The 26,810-nt window shown below is 39.0% G+C and overlaps 1 protein-coding gene across 3 annotated transcripts in view; it reads right to left on the reverse strand.

The window, feature by feature from the left end:
* IMPG1 (interphotoreceptor matrix proteoglycan 1) overlaps positions 1-26,810 on the reverse strand; it is a 134,247-nt gene that overhangs the window by 90,243 nt on the left and 17,194 nt on the right. Inside the window, exons 1-6 of one of the 3 annotated variants that reach the window (XM_019830876.3) lie at positions 21,291-21,418; positions 18,520-18,753; positions 9,204-9,370; positions 8,908-8,936; positions 4,132-4,196; positions 3,456-3,535 (exon numbers count right to left, since the gene is read on the reverse strand). In XM_019830876.3, the coding sequence (XP_019686435.2) occupies positions 3,456-3,535; positions 4,132-4,196; positions 8,908-8,936; positions 9,204-9,370; positions 18,520-18,753; positions 21,291-21,366 (651 nt within the window). In that variant the 5' untranslated portion in view covers positions 21,367-21,418. Of the gene's footprint in view, positions 1-3,455; positions 3,536-4,131; positions 4,197-8,907; positions 8,937-9,203; positions 9,371-18,519; positions 18,754-21,290; positions 21,419-26,810 lie in introns of those variants that run through there. The other 2 variants (XM_019830877.2, XM_019830878.2) reach the window with 2 other exon arrangements.

Here is a 26,810-nt window from a genome sequence, read left to right on the forward strand (position 1 = left end):
ACATGTATCCCTTTGAATTAGTGTTTTTGTATTCTTTGGGTAAATACCCAATAGTGTGATTACTGGATTGTATGGTAGTTCTATTTTTCACTTCTTGAGGAAGCTCTGTACTGTTCTCCAAAGTGGCTGCACCAGTCTATATTCCCACCAATAGTGCACGAGTGTTCATTTTTCTCCACATCCTCACCAATACTGTTGATTCTTGTGTTATTGATTTTAGTCATTCTGACAGGTGTGAGGTGATATCTCATTGTTGTTTGGATTTGCATTTCCCTGACAGTAAGTGATGATGAACATCTTTTCACATGTCTGTTGGCCATCTGTATGTCTTCTATGGAGAAACGTCTGTTCATGTCTTCTCATTTTTAATTGGATTATTTGTTCTTTGGGTGTCAAGTTTTGTAAGTTTTTTACATATTTTGGATACTAACCCTTTATCAGTTATGTCATTTGCAAATATCTTCTCCCATTCTGTAGGTTACCTTTTAGCTTTGTTGATTGTTTTCTTTTCTGTGCAGAAGCTTTTTATTTTGATGTAGTCCCAGTAGTTTATTTCTGCTTTTGTTTTCCTGGTGCCAGGAGACATATCTAGAAAAAGGTTGCTATGCAGAATATCAAGGAGGTTACTAGCTGTGTTCTTTTCTAGGATTTTTATGGTTTCAGGTTTGACATTTAGGTCTTTAATCCATTTTGAATTTATTTTTGTGTATAGTGTAAGAAAGTGGTCCAGTTTCTTTTTTTGCATATTGCTGTCCAGTTTTCCCAACACCATTTGTTAAAGAGACTGTCCTTTTCCTACTGGATATTCTTTCCTGCTTTGTCAGAATTAATTGACCATATAGTTGTGCGTTTATTTCTGGGTTTTATATTGATCCATGTGTTTATTTTTGTGCCAGTACCATACTGTTTTGATTACTACAGTTTTCTAATATAACTTGAAGTCCAGTTTCGTGATGCCTCCAGCTTTGCTTTTCTTTTCCAAGATTGTTTTGGCTATTTGGGGTCTTTTGTGGTTCCATATAAATTTTAGGATTGTTTGTTCTAGCTCTGTGAAAAATGCTTGTGGTATTTTGATATGGATTGCATTAAATGTGTAAATTGCTTTGGGTAGCATCAACATTTTAACAATATTTGTTCTTCCAATCCATGAACATGGAATGTCTTTCCATGTCTTTGTGTCTTCTTCAATGTCTTTCATCAGCATTCTTTAATTTTCAGAGTACAGATCTTTCACCTCTTTGGTTAGCTTTATCCCTAGATATCTTATTACTTTTGGTGCAGTCATAAATGGAATTGTTGCTGCTTAAACAATTTTAGTCTGTGTCATTTCTCCTTGCCCTGACTACCAGATAGCTTGCTAACTGTTGATGAGATACCACATTACTTGTGCTAGTCTCCTGACCGGAGAGACCTTCCTCACTGTTCCCCATGCTCACTTCCAGTACTAAAACATAAGGACACACACACACACACACACACACACACACACACCACATACACACATTTTTTTACTTCTTACTAATACCCTATGGTTCATTTAACATAATATTTCCTCTGATTATTTAGGGTAGAAACCTTTGCCTCTTTCTAATCTCTTGGAGCAGTGAATAATATCTGAATTTCTCATTTAGTACCTATGTCATACCCACCTAGTCTTTTTATATGCTAATCTTGTCACCCCACATATAATCTCCTCGAATCCAGTATGATTCTCATAGTTTGTTAACTCTCCCAAAGTAAAAAAAATAATGTGGTCATTTATGCACAAAACTCTCTGTGAATATACATGATTAGCAGTCACATCCTTTGCAACCTGTCCTGGCATATCATTTTGCTCCATTCTATATATCTGCCATCTTCAAGTACACACTATTTTGTTGTACTTATTTGCATTATATATTTCTTGAAGGCAGGAACCATGTCTTATTCATCTTAGAATCTTTGGTACATACCCCAATGCCTGGCACATCAGAGGATTTTAGTAAAATGTTTGCTGAGCCAAAGAATGAGTGATAGATGTGGGTGGTAAAAAAGGTAAGAGGAGGATTTGATGAATATAAAATGAAATGTTCAGGGGATATTTACTGCAGAAAGGGGGACATATATTAGATTTTGAAGAATATGAGACATAAGTAATATGAGAAAAGAGACAGTGAACTAGAGTTGTCTTTGAAATTTTATAGTGAATATATTTAATCTCAATAATTTTTTTCAACAGCACTTTTCACTGTTCATGGAATAGTATTTTGGAGAAAAATGGAAAAATTTAATTCTTTGTTTAGAGCAATAGTTCCAGCAAATCTGCAGCCATCTGGCCTACAGGCCAGCAGGGTTCTCATCCCTGAATTTTCGTGTAGAGCTGGTGAGACTGAACTTCTTGCCCTCACTGTCTGGGCTTTGACCTTGCAGAGAGGTTCACAGGGAGGTAAGGGCCAGCAAAGTTTCTCAGACCACAGGGAAGTATGTGTCACCCCTGGACTGCCCCCTGCTGAACTTGCTGCCCACAGTGTGCTGCCATGATGCTGACACTCCTGGGGAAAGAAGGCAGTGTTTCCTGGCTTCAACATCAAGTGTCTGGCTCAAAGATTTTGAAGTGATTAAAATGTCCCCCTTTTCTGGGACACCTGGGTGGCTCATTTGGTTGAGAATCAGACTCTGGCTCAGGTAATGATCCCATGGTTTGTGGGTTCGAGCCCCATGTCAGGCTCTGTGCTGACAGCTCTGAGCCTGGTGCCTGCTTTGGATTCTATGTCTCTCTCTCTCTCTCTCTGCCCCTCCTCCACTGGTGCTCTGTCTCTGTCTCAAAAATAAATAAAACACTAATTTTTTTTTTTTAAAATGTCCCCCTTTTCTGACAACCAACAATTAATTCTGTAACATATCCTCTCCTCCTGCATTCCTTTCACACAAAGAGAACAGTGGCCAGTGCTTCTCTTTGCCTGTGAATACCATTTACTTTTCCCCATTTAACATGCAGGATTTCAACCATTTTGATATTTATCTGACCCATTTATGCTGGCCATGCCTGGAAGCAAAACTTCTACCCTTAGTGTCAGCATGAGATTACACTTTGGTGAAGGAGCTGTACTGATTGGATGATTGATTGACTGATAGGTTTATCCATTCATTTATTCTAATGCTTGGGGAGTACTTGCTATATATGCAGTTCTGTTAGGTACTGGGGAGAAAAGGGCCCCTACCCTCCTGGAGTTTATAACTAAGTTGCTTTTTATAATTCCTCTCAACTTATTCTAGGTTTCAATCTGGTTTTTCCCCTCAGTCCCTAGAAGAAGTGAGAGTACTGAATAAAACAAAGTCACTGACTCTTACTTGGCATGATAAAAATGCAGCACTAATAATATGGAATGGACAGTTCGTCCATTCTCTTTTCTTGTTTTACCAATAAAACAAAAACAGGCATGTGAAGAGCTAGATTGACTCTCAGAACTTCTTACTGTTGTAGGCATGATGGTGTCATTGAGGAATGTGTCACCAAGAGTGAGAGGGAAGGGTCCAAGCGAGACACTGGAGACATCTGTGGAAATTTAAAAAAAATTACGGGCACAGAATGAGATTGGAGAAGTTTACATAAGATCAAAGTTGAAATTTCATATACTCTTTCTGTAATTCTGGAATTTACAGATATGAGCTGCATTCTTAACTCATTTAAGATTACATAAATATGTTCTTGAGAAAAAAACAACTCATACTTTTGGTCCCAGTTGAATTCTCCATTCTCATCTAGGACCCAAGTTAGGTGCTATTCTAGTACGTTTCAGTTAAATGGTTTGCCAGTGAGATCTGGTTAATTTTTCTTTTTGTGACCATATAAAGGATGCTTATCTTGAATTTATTTGTTTGAAAATATTGGCGATGATTGTCTCCAAGTTGTAAGATAATGGGTGATTTCACTTTACCTTTATTCTTTTCTAAATTTTCCAAGATTTATACAATGAACCTAAATCATTTTATACATTTAGAAATATCAGTTATTTTTAAGAAAGTATATTATAAATTTTGTCAACTTCAATTAAGGATTGCTTTTTAACTAATATACTTCCATGATAATTTTTTCCCTTCCCTCTCTTTCATGATAATCAGGAACAGGTGAATGAGGAGGTCTAAGCTTACCTGGAGAAAACACAGGGGTTTCACCAGGTGCTCCTAATGTCTTCTCTGTAGAGATTTCATCTTTTCTATTAGCACAATAGGAAAGAGAAAAGAGATGGTGAAAAGGCGCTTGATGACAATAGGGGAAATTTATTTACTTTTCCTATACTCAATAGACTTAAAATTAGAGGAAAACCCTTTAAAACTGGGTTTGCCTATTTTTTCAATATAGAAGTAATCTTCAAATATATTTCCATTGAAGACGAACTCAAACAACCCCTGAAAATGGTTATGTTTGGCTCCAGGGCTTTCCCATAAGCATTTTTCATGTGGTTCTGGGGAGCACTTTCATTGTGGGCAAAACTGGTCTTTGGGCTTGATGTTTCATAGTCTCATTGTGCTTATACTGTGTCCTTAACATCAAAGATAATTGCATGACATGATCTATGTATGACTGAATATTCTTGCTAAAATCTCAGATCCTCAAACCTGCAAATCCAGGGAATGCTTAAGTTTATCTACTAGAGTAAGTCTTGTGGTTATAGCAATAGGAAAGAGAGAGATTTCTGGATAGTGCCCATATATTAAATCCTATTCTGGACACAACCATTGCCTGCAAGAGTTATGGGTAGCTTTGCAGGCTATGCGGTGGCCATCTGGAAAATATCTAAGGGCAAGTCCAAGGGCATGGTTATAAAGCTGTCTGCATATGATGTTGGCTCATTCTAGCAAACTCTATGTAGAAAGGAATAGCAATAGTGATATCTTTTTAAGCTCACTGAAAGATTTGTTACTATTAGCTATTAGGTTTTAATAGCTTGTGTCTATGTTAGCACAATGTAGTCATAGTTGACCAATATATCTGATTCAATTTTCTGTGGCTCATGTTGATGGGAAGACCAAAGGGAATGATAGGTGCTATGCTGTTATAGAGACATCTAGATTGGCTGTAGATAATGAGACCATCTACATATTTCTAATATACTCAATTCTGCCAAAGTGCTAATAGGGATGGTATACAAAGTACCATCTGTTGGCCTGGCATGGCTCTGACCAGTCAGAATAGATGTAAACATGGAGGACTATATTGGTGCACACAGGCTAAATATAAATTCAGACTGTTTAGGAATTAGGTATTCCTGTTCTTCTCTGCTGGTATTGTGCTATGTGGTTCAGAAATAGTTTGTATGGATATCATATTTATAAAGATTTCATATCAAACATTAGAGCATCTGTGATTTAGACAATTTTCCTTTTTTTCCACTTTATAGGTCTTGTTTATAGAAAGATCTTTCCTACTATTATAACTTTGGTATCCTTGTTTTACCTTGCTGTTAAAAAGAAAATAACCAAGAATAGTTATTAAAGTGCTGGCGATTGCTTTAGTTACAAGTCAGCAGCCCACTTTGTGCAGGACCCTGTGTCAGATGTTATTTCCTTATCCTCTGCCACTGGGTATGATTCTGCCACAACAATGGCAATCTAGACCATCACTCAAAAGCTATAATTTGGGAAGCTGGGACATTGGACTCTTCCACTGGCTTTTATTTTAAAGTAATTTGAAACTGGCAGATTTATGGGCTACTCAGATGAGAAAATTTTCTGTTTTGTCTTCCTGGAAAGGTTGAAAATAAGAAACAGCTTGCTTGCCTCCTCTCTTAACAACTTGGTAATCGTAGCTAATGTACAATGTTTGTCTCTTGCTCCTTAGCAGTTCTGTCTAGCAACGTTGGTAGATGCAGGAGTGGATGGGATGATTCCATTTCTTTCTCTTTCCATCTTGGGTAGCTGTTTCCTATAATTTTTAATGTTTTTCTATCAAGTCTTGGTACATTCTGTTGAATTTTTTCTTATGGGTGGATGACCTCTGCTTTACTTTCTTTTTCTTTTTTTGCAAATTGGAGGAGTAAGTATCATACTATATTTATTTATTTAAAAACATTTTAATGTTTATTTATTTTGAGGGAGAGAGTGGGGAGAGGGGAAGAGAGAGGAGAGAGAGAATCCCAAGCAGGCTCCATGCTGTCAGTACAGGGCCCAATGCAGGGCTCGATCCCATAAATTGTGAGATTATGATCTGAGCGGAAACCAAGAGTCAGATGCTCAACTAACTGAGCCACCCAGGTGCTCCAGTATCATCCTATATTTAAATAAGAAGAGTGAATATCTCTGTGTCTTGTGAACAAAGTTAATACTCTAGTACTAAGATTTTCTTCAATCACATTATTCCTTCTGGTATCAACTTTGTAAAATTTCTAAAGAATGGCTCAGTAGACATATCAATTAACAAAACACATGAGGACTTTGCTCAGGTCTGTGGTGGTGGGTGGAGAGACATAAAACAGTCCCTGCCCTTGAGGAGTTCAGACTCGTACAGGAAAATAGAGTAAAGCAAGGAAGTGTTAAATAAAAATGTAGGTGCCAAGGGGTGCCTGGGTGCTCAGTTGGTTAAGCGTCTGACTTCGGCTCAGGTCATGATCTCATGGTTCCACGGGTTTGAGTCCTGCGTTGGGCTCTGTCCTGACAGTTAAGAGCCTGGAGTCTGCTTCAGATTCTGCATCTCCCTCTCTCTCTGTCCCTCCCCTGCTTGTACTCTGTATCTTTCTCTCTCAAAAATAAATAAACATTAAAAAAATGTAAGTGCCAAAAACAGTGCAAAATTCAAAGCAGGGAGATATTGCTGCAGGCTCAAATAGGCTGTTAAGACATCATGGGGTCCATGGAGGAATCCACTAAGAGCTTGAAAGGAGAGTAGGATTTGGATAGGTAATGTGGAAAAGGCAGGATCTTCCGGGCAAGAGGGAAAGGCTAGGGGCCAGAATCCAGCATGAGTAGGGTATGGTCTGTATGCAGTGAGGAAGGGCATGGTAGCAGCAGTGGGATCATAGGTAATGGAGGCAAAGTTGGAAAGGTCAGGGGTTGAAATGCCTCAATTGATTAGTTTGGACTCTGTTTCCGTGAAGGTCCTGGCAGGAAACAGATGGCTCACTCATTGTGGGGTAATTTGTTCAAAATTTAAAAAAGGATTACTTGCAGGCTGCCTAGGTGGCTCTCAGTTGGTTAAGCGTCCGACTCCGGCTCAGGTCATGATCTCGTTACTCCAGGGTTTGAGCCCAGTGTCGGGCTCTGTGCTGACAGCTCAGAGCCTGGAGCCTGCTTCGGATTCTGTGTCTCCCTCTCTCTCTGCCCCTCCCCTGCTCATGCTCTGTCTCTCAAAAATAAGCATTAAAGAAATTAAAAAAAAAAAAAAAGGATTACTTGCTAAGTTGTGGGAAGAGCATAAGAGTAATCATAAGGCCAAGTGCCATACCAGGGCTGGTAACAGTGGGATGCTCAAAACACCCCTAGCCCAGGAGGGGTGAGAAGATGGAGCAGTTACCACGACAGAGACAGAGAAGGCTCTGTGGAAAGGCTGCCTGACAGGAGCTGAGATGAAGTTGAAGGAGGCTAATAGCCCTTGAAAACTTTGCAGGTTGGTGGTTGAGGGGAGGTGATAAATTCACTCACCTCATTCTGTCCTCACCCTCTGATCTCCTGCTCCCCACCGACTATTCCCACCGAGGAGTCAAGGCAAGTGATGTCAGTGATTTCAGCCTCTCCACTCAGCTTTCTGTACACAGAGCATGAGGGGGATCGGTGGGCAGAGGATATTCAGAAGGGTAAGAGGAAGATGTGGGAATCTTTTGAAAGTCATTGAACAGGCCTCAGTGTAAGAAAAGGAATTTTTCAGACTTATTAATCCAGCAGCCGTTATGCAAGTTAAAGAGGGGAAGAGGTTAGAGGCAGGGAAATCCATTAGGGAGATCAGATTTGACATTTTTCACAGTGTAAATTAGTAAGGTCCTGGAAGAGGTTGTTGGCAAAGGGAATAGAAATGAAGGAACAAATGTGAAAAGCATTATAAAGAATTGTCAGTAATTTATACAGCAAAATTTGTGTCTCTCTTAGTATTATCTTCAGATTTAGATTTCTAAATGTTATAAAATGTATGTGATTTGTGTTTAGAGTTTGTCTCTTTTCTTTAATCATTTTACTAATGTACTTTTCCTTGCCTTTTAAAAAATTTTGATTTTCTTATTTGATATTCAGTTCTTGTTGAGAGTATAGCTTAGTGAGTGCTTCAGTAATTTAGTTTGAGAAATACTAACGCTTTACAGAATACCAAATAAGACTTCAAAATTCAGGTTGTTCTCTGATTGTGTTAGTATTTCCCTGATGTAACTAATAGTTTATCATAAATTTAAAAATCAAACTATTTTTTAAAATGTTTATTTATTTATTTTTGAGAGAGAGAGAGAGAGAGAGAGAGAGAGAGAGAGAGAGAGAAGGAGCACAAGTAGGGGAGGGGCAGAGAGAGAGAGACACAGACACAGAATCCGAAGCAGGCTCCAGGCTCCGATCTGTCAGCACAGAGCCCCACGTGGGGCTCGAACTCACGAACTGTGAGATCATGACCTGGGCCGAAGTTGGACGCTTAACCGACTGAGCCACCCAGGCACCCCAGAATCAAACTATTTTAATTGCTCTATATCCCCTAAGTGAAAACACACTTTAGATACTTAGCACATAGTAGTGAATCTGTTTTATCTGCAAACATAGTGCCAACACCTGTCTCAATCTTTAGGGCCTATCTATTTCCCCTTTAGATACTCATTTACCTTTAGCGCAATATATGCATAATTTTCTGTCAAAATAACCTACACAGACCTCAGTGGCTGACATAATATCATAGCTCAGTCTCCATTATATGATCTTTCAAAAGTCAAGAGCATGCAGCATTCTATTTTGGGTACTTACCTCTCAGGGAAGTGTCTCTGTTTTATTCTCTGCAGAAAGATAAAAAGTAATTTTACCAGGAGAAAAATGTCAACTGAAGAGCTAAAGTCTATTTTCATTCCCTTTTCCCTTTAACTTCACTTCAACCAGGCTGTATAATGTTATTTTGCAAGAATAAAATTCTTGTTGGCCTTATCAGGTATCTCTAAGCATTTCTTCAACTAATCTTTATGCAGGAAGCCAATTCAAAAGGGGCGGGGGCTGGAGGACTGGGAGCTATCCAGGCCGTGTTCCAAATGTACAGCGTTTAGGCTCACCTGCTGAAGAAGATCCAGGTGCTCCTGGGAGTTGCTGAAATTTTTTCCAATGTCAAAGAGGCAGAAGGTCTCCTGCTGGCAGATGCTGACCCAGTTCTGGTATTCCCCTGGGTCAGGGATGCGGTCCAGAAAGATCCGATATGCTTCCCACACTGCTTCCTGACACACTGCAATGCAGTACCATTCATTAGGAGTAGAAAATGGCCACATCCTAAGATGATCCTTGTTTCCCAGCCCAAGCATAATCTTAGAACATGGAATATTCTTTCATGGCTTACGTGGATATGCTAATTTATAGGCCATAGAAATCAAGTCATTTAACAAATATTTATTGAGCCCCTATATATGTTATGGAGAAAAATAAAAGAAGGAAGATAGGGAATAGAGTACGTATGTAGGTTGTAGTTTAAAATAGGACAGCTGAGGAAGGCCTCACTATAAAGGTGACTTCTGAGCAGTTTGGAGAAGGCCTCAAGGCTAGAGAATGCTCTGAGCATTGAAAGAACAGCAAAGAGGGCAGTGTGGCCAGAGCAAGGATAAGAGTAAAGGAAGATGAAGACAGAAAGATGTGGTGAAGGGAGCAGGGATGGCATAGGGCTTTGTGGACCAGTAACTTCCAAACTGGGGCAAAGGTACCTGGCTATATTTAAAGACTTTCCAAGGGGTAAACAGACACACAATTTAAAGAGAATCAATTTCTAGGTCTCATTTTTTTCCTATCATGCTCTCCTAAAGCCAGTCTGCCTAAGGATACACCTTTCCTTTTCCCTTTGGTCAGCATCCTCCCCCATTCATCCATCCCTAACTTACTGTGGCACAGTGCCTCTCGGTCATCACACAAAGGGACGACATGAAATACTAGTGTTGAGGTTAAGAAAGCAAGTGAACTGAGCTGAACATGTTTTTGCAACAGGGTGGTTTCTGATTCTTTGCTTTCAACACATTACAAGTCCTAATGGAGTTGACAGCTGACAAGCCATTAAAAATGACAGATCATGATGTGATTGTTAGCATATAATGCTAAAGAACTTAAAGAATAAAGATATTACTATAACAAAACTCTATTTCTATCTACTTATTTTATGTAACAAGTTTTCTCTGCATTTAAGTGAAACTAAGGAAAAGAATAGAGATAAAATTGATCCTAAATCCCGTCTCATTTTAGCAACACATAATATGAATAATAAGTAATGGTACACGAACTAATAGAGGAACAACACCAAAGTAACTCCATCTAAACAGAGGCTGAAGCTAATGAAGCTTTAGCTATAGACCCTTCATTTAAACTGGCCTCTTCCCCAAGTCTTTGTATTTATAAACATTCCCCTAATTTTGTATTTATAAACATTAGTACTCACAAAAACCTATATCTGATCTTATATCTGCCAATATAAATTTACTTAAAATTTTTTGTTAAATTTGTATCTATTTGGGGGCACCTGGGTGGCTTAGTCAGTTAAGTGTCCAACTCTTGGTTTTGGCTCAGGTCATGATTCCGTGGTTTGTGAGATCAAGCCCTGCATCAGGCTCTGTGCTGATGGCATGGAGCCTGCTTGGGATTCTCTCTTTCCCTCTCTCTTTTCCCCTTCCCTGATCATGGTCTCTCTCTCTCTCTCTCTCTCTCTCTCTCTCTCTCTCTCTCTTTCTCTTTCTCTCAAATAAATAAATTTAAAAAAAGGCCTTAAAAGTTTGTATCTATTTGTTTTAATCAATTATATATTAAGAGTAATTATAAATGCAATTGAATCCAAAAGAAATTTCTTTGGAAACATAAAGCCTACAGTAATAGGAAAAAATAAAATCTGTAATTTAAATTTATATACATATTTTTGTTACTGAGAAGTATGTTAGAGTAGCCAATGACAGACTTTCAAGCATAAAATAAATTACATTAAGATAAGACTGAAGTGGGGAGTGGAGTAGAAATGTAGGTGTGTGGAGAAAAAGGATCCAAGTTGCATTTCCTACTGTTAAGAAGAGTACATGAAGGCATGTGCTTGTTGAGGCTTTTATGGTAACAATTGAGTGGCTATGGTAGATTCTACTGGATGCATAAAAATTCTCTAGTTTTTGTTTTATATTCAGTATCGATACTTACAACTCATCAAAAGTTACATCTTAGCCAATTATTTAAACTTACAATGAAAAGCTTTGGATGTTAACTGAAACCCATGTAAAGAGGTGCATCATTTAAAAATTATTTTACAGGATTAAGTGAAGGAAAAATAGTTAGATGACATCTTTCATAAGCAATTATAATATGTTGATTTTACTTCAGTAGGAATGGGAAGCAATTGGAAGCTTCAGGGCAGAAGCTGACATCATCTGACTTTCTAAAGAAACTTCCTGCCTGCTGAGAGAAGGGACTGGGGGGAAGGAACACAGTGAGAGAAGACCAGTTTGGAAACTCTTACTCCTATCCTTTATTTCCCTTCACTCCCCATTTTTATATGTCTGGAGTTTTCTTAACTTTCTGTTTTAACAGGCAAAGAGAATTCCTGACCAAAAGAAGCTCAGATCATCTACCAGCAGCAACCTCACCAGAACCCACAAAGCCAGGAGTGGGTGCTGTCCCCACCAACCCAAATGTGTCATTGAGTTTTCCACATCTGGGGAAGTGACAGGGGTCAGCACACCTGGAGAGCAAGCCAATAGCCTCACCAGGAGAACCCATGTTTGTGAATGTTATCTCTCTCTCCTGTCAGGCAAGGATTGGAGGGTTGTAATGCCTCTCCCAATACCAGCCATCATGCAGTCTTTTGATCTTCACCTCTACTCAAGAGTCTACATATCATGCAAAAAGGAAACAACACTTGAATATTTTGAGACTTGCCCAAACCTTAAGAGTTGGGTGTCCAGTCCAAGCAAACCAGTTGTCCTTGCTACCCTTCTCATCTGTTTACTCCACACTCTCTTTTGGAGGTGTTACACTGACCTTCCATCTCTACCCAATGCACCTGCTAATTTAGTTCAAAACACATTTAATTGCCAGAGATAGAGGATTTCCATGTATGTAAAATCAACTAACGCTGCCTTTCGGGTCTCAGCGTTGGTGACTTTCACTGATAATATCTGTGTGTGGAACATCTGGAAGAACGTAATATGATATTCCTTCTATTTACTAGTCTGACATGTCTGCGGGCATGTTGCTTTTGGTCTCAGATTAAGTCTTCCTTTTATTTCAGTCCAGTTTAAGGTTTGTTTTTGGTGCCTGTATCTTCCTAGCTCTGCTCCTTTCTCTGCTGCCCTTTCTCCTACTTCAGGGACACACAAGACCCCCATCCCCATTAAAATCCACTTTTCACAAAGGCTCTGAGAAAAATTTCTACTTGAAGCACAAATACCTGAAGCTGTTTAAGGAATTATTTCCCAGAGAGGAGAGATCACAGTCAACACCACAAAAATATAAAAAGCTATAAGAGAATATTATAAAAAAATTATATGCCAACAAATTGGGCAATCTGGAAGAAATGGACAAATTCCTAGAAACATATGAACTACTAAAACTGAAACAGGAAGAAATAGAAAACTTGAAAAGACCAATAACCAGCAAAGAAATGGAGTCAGTAATCAAAAATCTCCCAACAAACAGAAGCCCAGGGCTAGAGAGCTTCCCAGGAGAATTCTACCAAACGTTTAAACAAGAGTTAATTCTTTTCAAACTGTTCCAAAAAACAGAAATGGAAGGCAAACTTCCCAACTCATTCTACAAGGTCAGCATTACCTTAATTCCAAAACCAGACAAAGACCCCACTAAAAAAAGATCTACAGGCCACTATCCCCAATGAACATGGATGCAAAAATTGTCAATAAAATATTAGCAAATCAAATTCAACAGTACATTAAAAGAAACATTCACCACAATCAAGTGGGATTTATTCCTTGGTTACAAGGGTGGTTCAATATTTGCAAATCAATCAATGTGATACACCACATTAATAAATACATATGATCCTCTCAATAGATACAGAAAAAGCATTTGGCAAAATACAGCATCTATTCTTGATAAAAACCCTCAATTGGGGCGCCTGGGTGGCGCAGTTGGCTAAGCATCCGACTTCAGCCAGGTCACGATCTCGCGGTCCGGGAGTTCGAGCCCCGCGTCGGGCTCTGGGCTGATGGCTCAGAGCCTGGAGCCTGTTTCCGATTCTGTGTCTCCCTCTCTCTCTGCCCCTCCCCCGTTCATGCTCTGTCTCTCTCTGTCCCAAAAATAAAAATAAACGTTGAGAAAAAAAAAAATTAAAAAAAAAAACCCTCAGTAAAGTACGGATAGGGGGAACATACATTAACATCATAAAGGCCATACATGAAAGGACCACAGTTAGTATAATCCTCAATAGGGAAAAACTGACAGCTTTTCCTCCTTGGTCAGGAACAAGACAGGGATGTTGAATTTCATCACTGTTATTTAACATAGTACTGGAAGTCCTAGCCTCAGCAACCAGACAATAAAAATAAATAAAAGGCATCCCAATTGGCAAGGAAGAAGTAAAACTTTCACTATTTGCAGAGGACATGTAGAAAATCCAAAAGACTCTACCAAAAAATTGCTAGAATTGATACACAAATTCAGTAAAGTCACAGGATACAAAATCAATGTACAGAAATCTGTTGAATTTCTATACACCAATAATGAAGCAGCAGAAAGATAAAGGAATCAATCCCATTTATAATTGTACCCCAAACCATAAGATATCTAGGAATAAAGTAACCAAAGAGGTAATAAATTTGTACTCTGAAAACTAGAAAACACTTATGAAAGAAATTGAAGATGACACAAAGAAATGGAAAGACTTGCATGGATTATAAGAGCAAATATTGTTACAAAGTCTTTAGTACTAATTGACAAAACAGGAAAGAATATCCAATGGAATGACTGTCTCTTCAGCAAATGGTGTCAGGAAAACTGGACAGCAGCATGCAGAAAAATGAATCTGGACCATTTGCTTACACCATACACAAAGATAAACTCAAAATTGATGAAAGACCTAAATGTGAGACAGGAAACCACCAAAATCCTAGAGAAGAAAATAGGCAGCAACCTCTTTGACTTTGGCCATAGCAACTTCTTACTAGACATGTCTCCAGAGGCAAGGGAACTAAAAGCAAAAATGAACTATTGGGACCTCATCAAGATAAAAAGAAGGAAACAACCAGCAAAACTAAAAGGCAACTGACAGGATGGGAGAATATATTTGCAAATGATATATCTGAAAAAGGGTTAGTATCCAAAATCTATAAAGAACTTAGCAAACTCAACACCCAAAAAACAAATAATCTAGTTAAGAAATATATACTGGAATATTAGTCATAAAAAAGAATGAGATCTTGCCATTTGCAATGATGTGGATGGAGCTAGAGTGTATTATGCTAAGTGAAATTAAGTCAGAGAAGGACAAATACCATATGATTTCGTTCATATGTGGAATTTAAGAAATGAAACAGGTGAACGTATGGAAAAAAAGAGAGAGAAGGAAACCATAAAACAAACTCTTTAAAAATTTTTTTTTAATGTTTCACTTATTTTTGAGAGAGAGAGAGAGAGAGAGAGTGCAACAGAGTGCTAGCTGGGGAGGGGCAGAGAGAGAGGGAGACATAGAGTCTGAAGCAGGCTCCAGGCTTTGAGCTATCAGCACAGAGCCCAATGTGGGGCTCGAACCCAGGAACCATAAGAGCAGAAGTCAGATGCTTAACTGACTGAGCCACCCAGGTGCCCCAACAAACTCTTAATCATAGAGAACAAATCGAAATTTGCTGGAGGGGAGGTGGGTGGGGGATGGGTTAAATGGATGATGGGTATTAAGGAGAATACTTGTTGTGATGAGTACTGGGTGTTATATGTAAGTGATGAATCACTAAATTCTACTCCTGAAACTAATATCACATCATATACTAACTAATTGTAGTTTAAATAAAACCTTGAACTAAAAAAGAAAAAAAATAATTTCCCTGAGGCATTGTAGTTTATAGTGATTAAAAAGTTAAGGATGAAACAGGGACCAGTAGCTTTTCTTTAGACTTTTTGAGGAGCAGGGTTTTTTTGTGACTGCTTTGATGTCATTTTTCTGGCCTCTTGGAAGTTTAAGCACAAAGGAGGAGGTGCAGAATCCTTCTGTGACTGGGAGAACAGGAGCACAGTGCATGCCCTGCCAGGAAAGCCCCTTATCCTTACCAAGGGAGCATAAGAAGAACCCCTTGAAAGTTGAAGCATTTAAGGATCTCAGGGCTGGGAGGAGTCTGAAAACTTCTGAAAGCTGGATTTTTCTAACCTTTTAACTTAGTTGTTAAGTTATTTAACTTACTGCATCATCCTTCCTTGAATCTACCAGAAGAGATTTCCAAAGGGATTCTAGGCAAATCCAGAACCTTGCCTCCCTAGTCTTCCCACAGTTGCTGGCCAATGCCTGAAATCTTGCCACAGAGTCTCAGTCTTTCTCTTGAATCGCATATGGTAGGCTGTTTGGTGATGTGGGAAGAACCCTAGGGAACATGTGTCCTGGAGGCCAGGCATGCCCTGGGATAATTATTTACATTTGGAAAGATCAGGTTAGACCAATGGTATGTAAAAACGTCCACCACAGGGTTGGGTATGCATTAGATGGAGAGATAACACACTGGAGTAGGAGTCAATGCTGGGTTCTAACTTTGCTCTGCCACCAATGATGGCTCTGACTGAGCATGTCACCTCACTTTTCAAATGTGTACAATGGGGGTGTTGGCTAGATATTCTCTAGACCAGTGCTTCTAAAACCTTAGAGTGAAAATGAATTACCTGGGAATCTTATTAAAATACAGATTCTGGACGTGGATACGGTGGGGTAAAAGTAGGTCTGTATTTCTAACAAGTAGCCAGATGCTTGTGATACGGCTGATCTATGGATGACAAATGGAGAAGGAAGAACTAGGATTCTATCTTAAACTTTCTCTAAGGCATAAATTAATGTGGAAGGAAGATCTAGCTTTTGTGGTTGGGAGAGGTAGAGAGAGAGAAGAAGAGAAAGAAGAAGAAAAGGAAGAAGAAGGGAAGGAAGAGGAAGAGGCGGAGGAGGATAATGGGGACAGGGAGGTGTAAAGGGAAGAGGAAGACGGGGAGGCAGAAGATGGAGAGGGGGAAGAGGGAGATACAGAGAAGGGTAGGCGGTTTGAAGGGAGGAAATCAAAAGCAGGGAGTTTGCCTGGGTAGGAGCCCAGGGTTCCCCTGGGAGACTACCAGAAACACTTGCGGTCTTGCATTTGTGCTTTGGGATGAGCATGTTTATGATTCTACCATGAGGCTCAGAACACATCCATTTGTGGTGCTTTAAGTATTGGAAAAACAAATATCTCAATATTTCATTTGATTTGATGAATGTGGAAGCTTTCTCTCCTACGTTTGAAAGACGTCAAAAGATAATTTTGTAAAAGCAGCAACAAAAATGGTAAGTGGGTAACTCTGTCAGAGGAATACCACGTTGTAGCTAGGTCTTATTTCTTGTTTCTTTGTGAACCAATTTGTTAGACTGAAGAACCCATGCTGATGAATAGTAAAATTTCATACCACCCAGGGGCAGCCATAAAGATAATGGACTGCTGTTGTCACGGGGAGAAAAACAGTGGTTTGCTTCATCCAGGAAAGCAAAATGCAAATGGCAAACCTAATCAAGAATGAAGAGTTAGGGATACAATTCAGAGTTAAAAACTTGGTTATAGCAATAAGTAGCCTATTTTCTAAATACCTGCGATGAATCCTATTTGTGAATGTCATAAAGAATTAAAAGTTACCTTAAAATAGCAGTATTGTGTTCATATTCAAAGTGATGCATATACTATGTATTTTACTTCCATCCATGAACAAATAACATGTAATATACCAGTGCCATTATCTGATCAATGTGTAAACACATTCAAAATGAATGGTTTATACATGATTGTCTTTTCTTCGCATGCCCAATGGCCTGTTTGCTTCCTGTGTCCATCAATAAGTGTTTACTCAGAAACTGCTATGCAGAGGTGCTATGCTACGACCTAAGCATAATAATATAGTGTACTTTGTTTCCTATAATTGGAGTTCTCCTTCTGACTGTGATCCAGTACTTGTCATTTCTCTGTGGGTATGGCTTCTGTCAGAAAGCAAATATCTGTTCCACATAAAATGAGACATATGAGGAACATAAGGCTTGATATTTTTGAGACAGTTATACCTCCAAAACTCAGTAAAAACTCCCCAGACTAACTCAATCTTTGTACATTTTACAGATGTAAATACTCAAGAATTTTGTAGGATGTTAGTATCATGAAATGGGTTCTCTGTTGTCATAATTTGTAATACATCACAGGCTAGAATTGAACCAGCATGCACTAGTTAATGGGCTTGAAATAGAGCAGGTTGACTGTGCTTTTTAGGAATGGAAACAATTATCTAATGTGATGAATGAAGGTGGACATCAGAAAACCTCCTCAACTTTCACATGGAAGATGAATTGAATTTAGGTTTCAGTTAGATATTTTTGCACTATTTGGAGCAACCTGGGGGATTTAATAGTATCTACTAAAGGTTCTTTTTTGTGTTATGTTTTTCATTTAAAGAAGAGGCCATGGGGACTTTTTCATCTGTAGTAAGTGAATGACAAGGATAGCCACTGATGGCTGTGGTATGCTTGAAGTCCGTCATGATTTCTGAGAAAGCCCCAAGAATTCTGTTATGCTGTCTTGGGGTGAAAACTGTACTTTAACTCTGCTGGAAATCACAGTCATTGTGTTGTAAATCCTGATAACATCCCTGCATTATATCTCAGTAACCACTGTTAATTTGTGACTCCTGTGCACTTTGGATGTGCCTCCAGGTTTCCAAACTTCAGCACTTTTTGCTGGGTCAGCAATAAACAACTTAAACTCAACAAGAAAGGAGAGAGCATCTGGATTGTAATGTTGCTTTTGAAAAATGAAATCCTAAGTCATAAATCAACTTGCTCAGATTCCTGACGTTGCAATCATTCTGTGCTTCTTACTTAACAATGATAACATTAAAATTCAATATTGGGCTTTGGCAAAAATAAAACAAAGTGGTAATACCCAGAGGCCAAGGCCCCCTGGTGACTCATTAAATGCCTTAATAGTTCTGGGTTGCACAAGACATCATTTTAAACATAAGAGCAGACATCTACCATAGTTTTGAATGTTTACTATTCATTACTCTCAGGTCACTTGACTGATTTCTGTAACTCTTGTGACTAAATGAGAGACTCTGGAAGTTTTGGGCTAAAGACAATGTATGACTGAATGAAAAGGAAGGGATAAAAAGAATGAGAGGCTAAACAGGTTTCATCTCTTTCCTTACCTCTCAATCTATAATAAGCTTGAAGACTGGCTAAAATCTGTTTCATGGATTCCTGTGGACAGACTTTAACCCCGGCTGGGAAAAATGTTGATCTTTTGGGTCGATGCTTGGCCAAATCGAATATTCGTTTCATGGTTGACACTTGGTACATTTTTGTAGTACTTTCAGTTGTTTTGATTCTTGGGGCATTGTCTACATCTTTAGTTTCAGAATGGTATGTTTTAATGGAGAGATCTGTAAAAGAAAAATTGATTCCTGGTGAATATATACATTGATATATGTGAAACATATGATAAATGAATGGAACAAACTAAAAGTTATAATCCTCTGGTTTATTCAAGTTCTACTTTGGAGCAACTGCCGAATTCCAGTGACAAGGCATTTTCATAAATAAGGGAATAGCATAATGAGCCGATCAAGTGTATTTAAAAAAAAAACCAACATCTCAAATCATCTTGCCTTTAGGAACTGCCAAATATTGAAACCATTTCCCACACATCTCTAAAAATCACTCCCCACTTAGCACTCAAGCCTCCCAAGAGATGCCTCTTTTGATAGACATTATAATTCAAGTGGGGAAAGATAGCACATTGTGGTACCCAGAGGTACACTCTGGATGAGGAAGTGGAGAGCTTCTAAAAACCTAGGGGGAAAAATGCAACAAACAACCTTCCCGCCTGTGAATGGCAGCACTAGGATTTCTGTGGACGGGGCGCAGAGGGTGGCAATCTGGTAGCAATCTACCAGATTGGAAAGTGAGTTGGGGCAAGAACACATCTTAGAGTCAACTTTACAGAGCAAGTTTGATATTTTATGGAGAGAGGTGAGAGGAATGAAAGGGAGTATGAAGAGATCAGGTTGGCAGAGGATTTAACTCCCTGAGCCATTTCATCCTGCTGGCACCGCTGTGTCTGTTAGGGTAAGGTCTACACTTCATTTTTAACTCTCTGGACCTCTTGTAACAATAACTTACATTCACGGAGTCCTTTCTTACTTCGAATTTTTTTCCTAGGTGTCATATTATTTCACAAAACTCTACTGTGTTGATGAAACAGATTATATGTTTCTGGGTTTATCACACAGTAGGGTACTGAGGCTTGGAGGTGTTGGAGCATGTTAATAGGGGTCAGATCTCAATTACCTCTCTCCCACTCCACCTCTTTCCTTTTATGTCTTCCACTTAAGAAAGGAATAATTGATGAACAGTTGGGACCACTCACTATGGCCCCTTGAGACCCTAACCATGTGGCTTACTGAGACTTCTATTCCCATTTTACTAAAGAAGCATCTCAAACTCTAATCTTCTGGCATAGACAAGGGAATCAAGCAGAAATCCAAGTAGGGCAGCTGCGGAGGAACTCAAATCTTGCCACAAAGCATAAAAGTCCCTCCTTTATTACAGGGAATGGACTGAGTCCTGTGGGAACACATATTCTCTGTCATTTTGAGGCATCTTAGAGTACTCTGTCAATCTTGGACAGTGATAAATTTCCAGGAATCTCCAGGAAGAAAGGGAGCTTATGGATTAATTTGCTCACCCAGCCACACATCTAACCAATAAATCATCATCTCTGAGTAGAATGCAGGCATCAGCAACTTTTGAAGGTCTCTAGGTGATTCTAATATGCATGCAGGTTTGGGAAACCACTGCTCTAAGGATCTGTAAGAGCATTTTCAGGGGACAAGTCAAGACAACCCATGTCAAAATGGCTTAAACAATAAGGAAGTTATTATCACATAGAAAGGAAAGCTAATGGTAAGGAATGCCTGGTGAAAACAAAGCTCTGACTCTGCCTTTCTGCCACTGTCTCACTCTCTTTGTTCAGTCCCCTCACGTGGTGATTATATCTGTAGGCTGGCTTCCACTGAATTAAACATGCTTGCCCTTGTTCATTTTGAAAAATAACCTTTCCCTACAGTGTGGCTGACTTATGCCACATGCCTGGACCAATACCAGTTGCCAAGGGATATACCAGTGCTATTGGCTTGAGTTGAGTGATCACAGAGTAGGGGACTGAAATTACCCTGAGTGGCTCGTTCTAACTGTGGAGGAGGTAGAGGCCATTTTCCTTGAGTTAGGCTGGCTGCATGGCTGAGTGGAAGGTGCCCACTGAACACTGGCAAGTGCAAAAAGGAGACAGGAGCTGAGTATACAGTGCTCACTGAAGCTGGTAAAATGGGAATTTTAGTTTAGGAACGTTAATTTCTAATAACCTTTCACACACAGATTTCAGTGTAGGTCACAGAAAAAAGTTTTTGTAATTACAATTCATTTGCCACTAAGATTAGAAAAAAAAATGTGGGTCATTAGATAATTCTAGGCCTATCCAGTATGGTAAGCACAGACCATGCTTTGGGAAACTGTACTCTTCATTCATCCTGCACATCTTCTCACAGTGCCTGCCTGTAATGTTGGTCCTGCTTTCCACTTTGTCACCCCTACAATATCCTGCCCTTTGGGGTTGGTCTGGTTTTTACTTTGTTTTTTAAAAATGTTTATTTATTTATTTTAAGAGAGAGAGAGATGGAGAGTGGGCAGGGGAAGGGCAGAGAGAGAGGGAGAGAAAAAATCCCAAGCAGGCTCTGTGCTGTCAGCGCAGAGCCTGATGTGGGGCTTGATTCACAAACCATGAGCTCATGGCCTGAGCCGAAATCAAGCGTGGGATGTTTAACTAACTGAGCCACCCAGATGCCACCTGTTCTTGCTTTTTAATGTTATGCTCTGTTAGAACCCGCTGAATAATTTGCTTTGGGAATAGTATTTACTCCACCTTGGCTCTGGGAACAGTGCCCCTGTCCTGGAATTGTTCCTACTTGGATTCTTCTGGATCTTAACACTTTGCTCATATCCAGGCTTGCTCACATAGGACCGCTTGATCCAGGTCTTTGGACTTCATTCTACCAGGATAGGATTAGAAGGAGGTGAAAAAGTTCCAGATTTGCTCTGCTTCCCAGAATCCCATGAGCTCTGACCTGTTCCTTTTTCCCCACTGGGATCAATCTTCCCTATTCTTCACATGTCAAATACACATAGCCAGTGATCAACAATGAGGGTGAATTAGGGTGAAGTGAGACTTGGTTTGCTTGGGATATCCTGGTTTATTTGGAGCTATCCCTTCATTCTCAAATGTATCCCTGTTTGGAAAATACATTGTATGGTCACTGAATTTTTAATATCTCCTTGGTAAGAGAGACCCATGGCAAATATCCTACAAATGATTGTCTCCCTTATCTAGGAAGCACTTTGTTTCACTTTAAAAATCTCTACTTAGGTAATTCTTTGTGTTGAAAATTACCTTCCAGTAGCTTCTGCACAGTAGTCCTATCTCTGCCCTCTGGAATAGCAAAGGTCAAGTTGACAGTGCCTCATATTTCCTCTATGCTATGCATTTCTCTACTTTAGGTTAACCATCTTCCACCTTTCTCTGGTGTCCTTTCTCACATGAGTAATAAGACACTTCAGCCTGTGTTCCTCTAGACACATAGAAATGACCACAGGGGATCATTTGTGATGATACTATCACTTGGGCAGGGATCAGAATCTTCTGCCTGTGTCTTGACCCTAAGTCATCACTAGAAAAGAGGTAGGCAAAGTCTCTGAGAACACAGACTAAGGGTTACCTGTGTTCAAAAATATTTATAGAAGAGGCCACACTTACAAAGTCTGTGTCTTTCCCAAGGAATTCAAGTAAAATAAACCCAAAATTTAAAGATTGAAACATGGAATGTTACAGATTTCAATGAGGTAAAAAGAGCTGATATTTATTGGTGCTAATGAAAGCACTCTTTGGTAAAGCAATGAGATCACGTTAGATGCTGTCCTCCATGTTGCATAAATAGTAATGTTGAAATTGAACTGAACTTTGATTCTCTGGATGTATTTTCATGTGTCTGATATTTTTAGTTTATATAAGTATTTAGAAAGAATAGGTAAAAGTTTAACGAGAATGAATTGATAGTTGAATGACCTGCTATAAAAAGGAAGCATATTTAATAAAAGATTAGAAAATTTTTTCAGGCAGAAAATCCTTGACAAAACATGAGTATAACCTGTATGTTGATGAATTGGCTGCCATCAACAACTATTTCTGGGTGAAGTTCAGAGTTACAAAGAAAAAGAAGGGCAAAGTGGTTTCAGAAAAAAACAAACAAAAACTCTGTATCTTTTCCAGAATACAATATAATAAGAATTTGGACAAAAATAAATACAATTGTACTATATTATATTGTAGATTAATCACCAGGAAAACAGTCTAAGCCAATAGTTTTTGGAAACAGTCATCTCATTGAATGAGGAAAAGAAAAAATGGAAATTAATATATTTGAATATTCAGGGCTTCTAAATACACATGAGAGACAGCTAATATTCATTGCTTACTTTCTAAATTTAATGTAAATATGTTCATTATTTATGAAAGAAAAATGTAGTAGCAACAGAAATTATATGTTGCTTGTTTATTCAAAATGTTTTGATAACACCAGTGGTACACAGGGCCCTTGCTCTGTGACTCACTAGCTATACAGTTGGAAGCACTTGACCTGTCTGTGCCTGAGTTTCCTCACCTGTAGAATGGGGAGTGGTGGTGCCTCTCCTCCAGGTCTTCTGTGATATTAGTCAATGAGTTACCACCTGGGCAGCACTTAAAACAGCATTATGCACAGGGTAAGTGCTCAATAAAAACTCCTTTATTCAACAGTCTATGCATTTCACTCCCTGGTATTACTTTTCCTTCTAAACATGTTCTTTCGTGACACTTCTCCTTAGTCCTTAGACAAGACTATGCTCATCCTGGAAGACTTTCTGTACTTCCATCCTTCAGTGCTCATCTCCTATTTGTCTGTTCCCTCATATCGGCAGGCCCTTCTTTTCCTTCTTCCTTCATGGGCCAGTTTCTAAGCTTTCTTTCCTTTTCCACTAAGCTTTCTCAGACCCCATATTCAGAATTCATTTATTGTTCTCTTGTATTTCATTTGTCCTGTCCACCTACATTATTGCAACCTCCCTTTTAAATTTCTTCTCCCTGCTACAGTGTCTAATATCAGAGATTTTGAGCACAGTCATCTTATTAAAGATAATATCCTAAGTGAAAAGATAAATAAAAAATTCCTCTGTGAATGAAACTCAAAAGAACAGAAAGGAGATGGGTTATGCATAAAGTGTATTTTAGTAAAGTCAGCATTCCCAGGTACTTTCAATTTATCCAAGAGTAAATACATAATAATAAATAGAAACAATTAAGACCATGGGTGTCAATGTGGAAGAATATTAATATTGCTTGGCTCTTTAGGATGACAAGTCGTCAATTCCCTTGCCCCTGAATAATTGTGCTTGATAGGTAAAACTTTATGTTATATTCAGCCCTCTTCCTACTCCTCACTTTGTACCCTTGTAGCTGAACGTGGATGGAGAAAAATAACCATTTGGACTCACTTAACAATTTTTTTTAAGTTTATTTATTTTGAGAGAGAGAGAGTGAGCAGGGGAGGGGCAGAGAGAGAGAGAGAGAGAGAGAGAGAATTCCAAGCAGGCTCTGTGCTGTAAGCATGAAATCTGACATGGGGCTGGGACTCATGAACCGTGAGATCATGATCTGAGCCAAAAGCAACAGTCAGATTCTTAACCAACTGAGCCACTCAGGTGCCCCCAGACTCATGTTAAATTTATGATCCATAAGTAGCATCACACTATATTTCCCTGGTCCACTGAGTTTCTCACTCTCCAGGAGAACTACATACAACTTTTCTCAGATTTCCTGCACTTCTGGCCAATTCTCACTTTTAGCTGATGACCTGGTTCCACATTTTCCTGAGAATGAGGGGAGCAAGAAGAGAACTTTATCAATGCTCAGCATTGCATCTGCTCACTGACTGCATCTGCATTCACATACTCTGCTTTCCTTCCTGTGACTATTTGATGAGCAGTCTATTCCTATTCAAGGCCAATTCCTTTACTTGTGTACTGTCTGTATCCCATCCTTTTGCACCTCTTGAGGACATTCTTCCAGAAACTCTTCTATCACTTGCCTATGTTGGTATTTCCCTTCTTCATGCTGGATTACTCCTATCAGCCTACAAACACGCTATTACTTTTCCTTCTACTTAAAGGATTCTCTTGATGCCATTTCCCCTCTAGCTATTGATCCATTTTTTTTTTTTCCATTCCACAGCAAAAGTCGTTGAAAGATCTGGCTTTACTGCTTTTCCTAAAACAAAGTAAGGTCCTATATGAGTGAAGATTCCTCTGATACCACACATAAAAGTACCAACATTTCCTCCCTTCATTCTCTTTTTTCCTCTATTTTTTTAATTTTTTTTTTATTTTTTTAGAGGCTTGCAATGTGTGCTCATAGAGCCTGGTGTATTCAACATGCTAATGTGCCACCTCACCAGATGGTGTCGCTATCTAACACATAATGTATACTGAAAAGGGAATGTTGGAAAATCAACTGCTATTATCACTTCTTTGAGTTTGGGATTATACATGTTGAGTACATTTGTTGATGGGAGTGATGGTGAGAGTGGTGATTTCTCAGCAAAAGAGACCATTTGAGGAAGGGCTGAGGCAGCATGGTGGGATGGGCTCACAATGAGTTGGGAGGTTCTCATGAAAGGTGTGGCAGGAAATATTTAGGTGGGCAGGAAATATTTAGGTGGGTGTCCATGGGCAGGGCTCCTTCCAGCAGGCTAAGAAAAGTGGTTGACACCAAAAGTTTAAATTGGGGAAAAACTGAGAGCTTTCCCCTTAAGGTCAGGAACAAGACAGGGATGTCCACTCTTGCCACTGTTATTCAACATAGTATTGGAAGTCTTAGCCTCTGCAAAGAAATAAAAGGCATCCAAATCGGCCAGGAGGAGGTCAAACTTTCACTCTTTGCAGACAACATGATACTCTATATGGAAAACCTTAAAGATTCCACCAAAAAACTGCTAGAACTTATTCATGAATTCAGCAAAGTTGCAGGATATAAAATCAATGCACAGAAATCAGTTGCATTTCTATATACCAACAATGAAGCAACAGAAAGAGAAATCAAGGAATCAATCCCATTTACAATTGCACCAAAAACCATAAAATACCTAGGAATAAATCTAACCAAAGAGGTGAAAAATCTATACACTGAAAACTATATAAAGCTTATAAAAGAAAATGAAAACGACACAAAAAACTGGGAAAAGATTCCATGCTTCTGGATAGGAAGAAAAAATATTGTTAAAATGTCAATACTACCCAAAGCAATCTACATATTCAATGCAATCCCTATCAAAATAACACCAGCATTCTTCACAGAGCTAGAACAAATAATCCTAAAATTTGTATGGAACAAGGAAAGACCCCAAATAGCCAAAGCAATCTTGAAAAAGAAAGCCAAAGCAATCTTGAAAAAGAAAGCCAAAGCAATCTTGAAAAAGAAAACCAAAGCTGAAGTATCACAATCCCCGTCAAGCTGCATTACAAAGCGATAATCAACAAGACAGTATGGTACTGGCACAAAAACAGACACTCTGATCAATGGAACAGAATACAGAACTCAGAAATAGACCCACAAATGTATGGCCAATTAATCTTTGACAAAGCAAGAAAGAATATCCAATGGAATGAAGACAGTCTCTTCAGCAAGTGGTGCTGGGAAAACTGGACAGCAACATGCAGAAGAATGAACCTGGACCAATTTCTTACACCATACACAAAAATAAACTCAAAATGGATGAAAGACCTAAATGTAAGATGGGAAGCCATCAAAATCCTCAAGGAGAAAGCAGGCAAAAACCCCTTTGATTTTGGCCACAGCAACTTCTTACTCAACACGTTTCTGGAGGCAAGGGAAACAAAAGCAAAAATGAACTATTGGGACCTCATGAAAATAAAAAGCTTCTGCACAGCGAAGGAAACAATCAGCAAAACTAAAAGGCAACTGACAAAATGGGAGAAGATATTTGCAAACGACGTATCAGATAAAGGATTAGTGTCCAAAAATCTATAAATAACCTATCAAACTCAACACCCAAAAAACAAATAATCCAATGAAGAAATGGACCAAAGACATGAATAGACAGCTCTCCAAAGAAGACATACAGATGGCCAACTGACACATGAAAAAATGCTCAACATCACTCATCATCAGGGAACCACAAATCAAAACCACAATGAGATACCACCTGTCAGAATGGCTAACATTATTAACTCAGGCAACAACAGATGTTGGCCGGGATGTGGAGAAAGAGGATCTCTTTTGCATTGCTGGTGGGAATGCAAGCTGGTGCAGCCACTCTGGAAAACAGTATGGAGGTTC

The sequence above is a fragment of the Felis catus genome, chromosome B2 (genome assembly GCF_018350175.1).
Source record: "Felis catus isolate Fca126 chromosome B2, F.catus_Fca126_mat1.0, whole genome shotgun sequence".
Lineage (NCBI taxonomy): Eukaryota > Metazoa > Chordata > Mammalia > Carnivora > Felidae > Felis > Felis catus.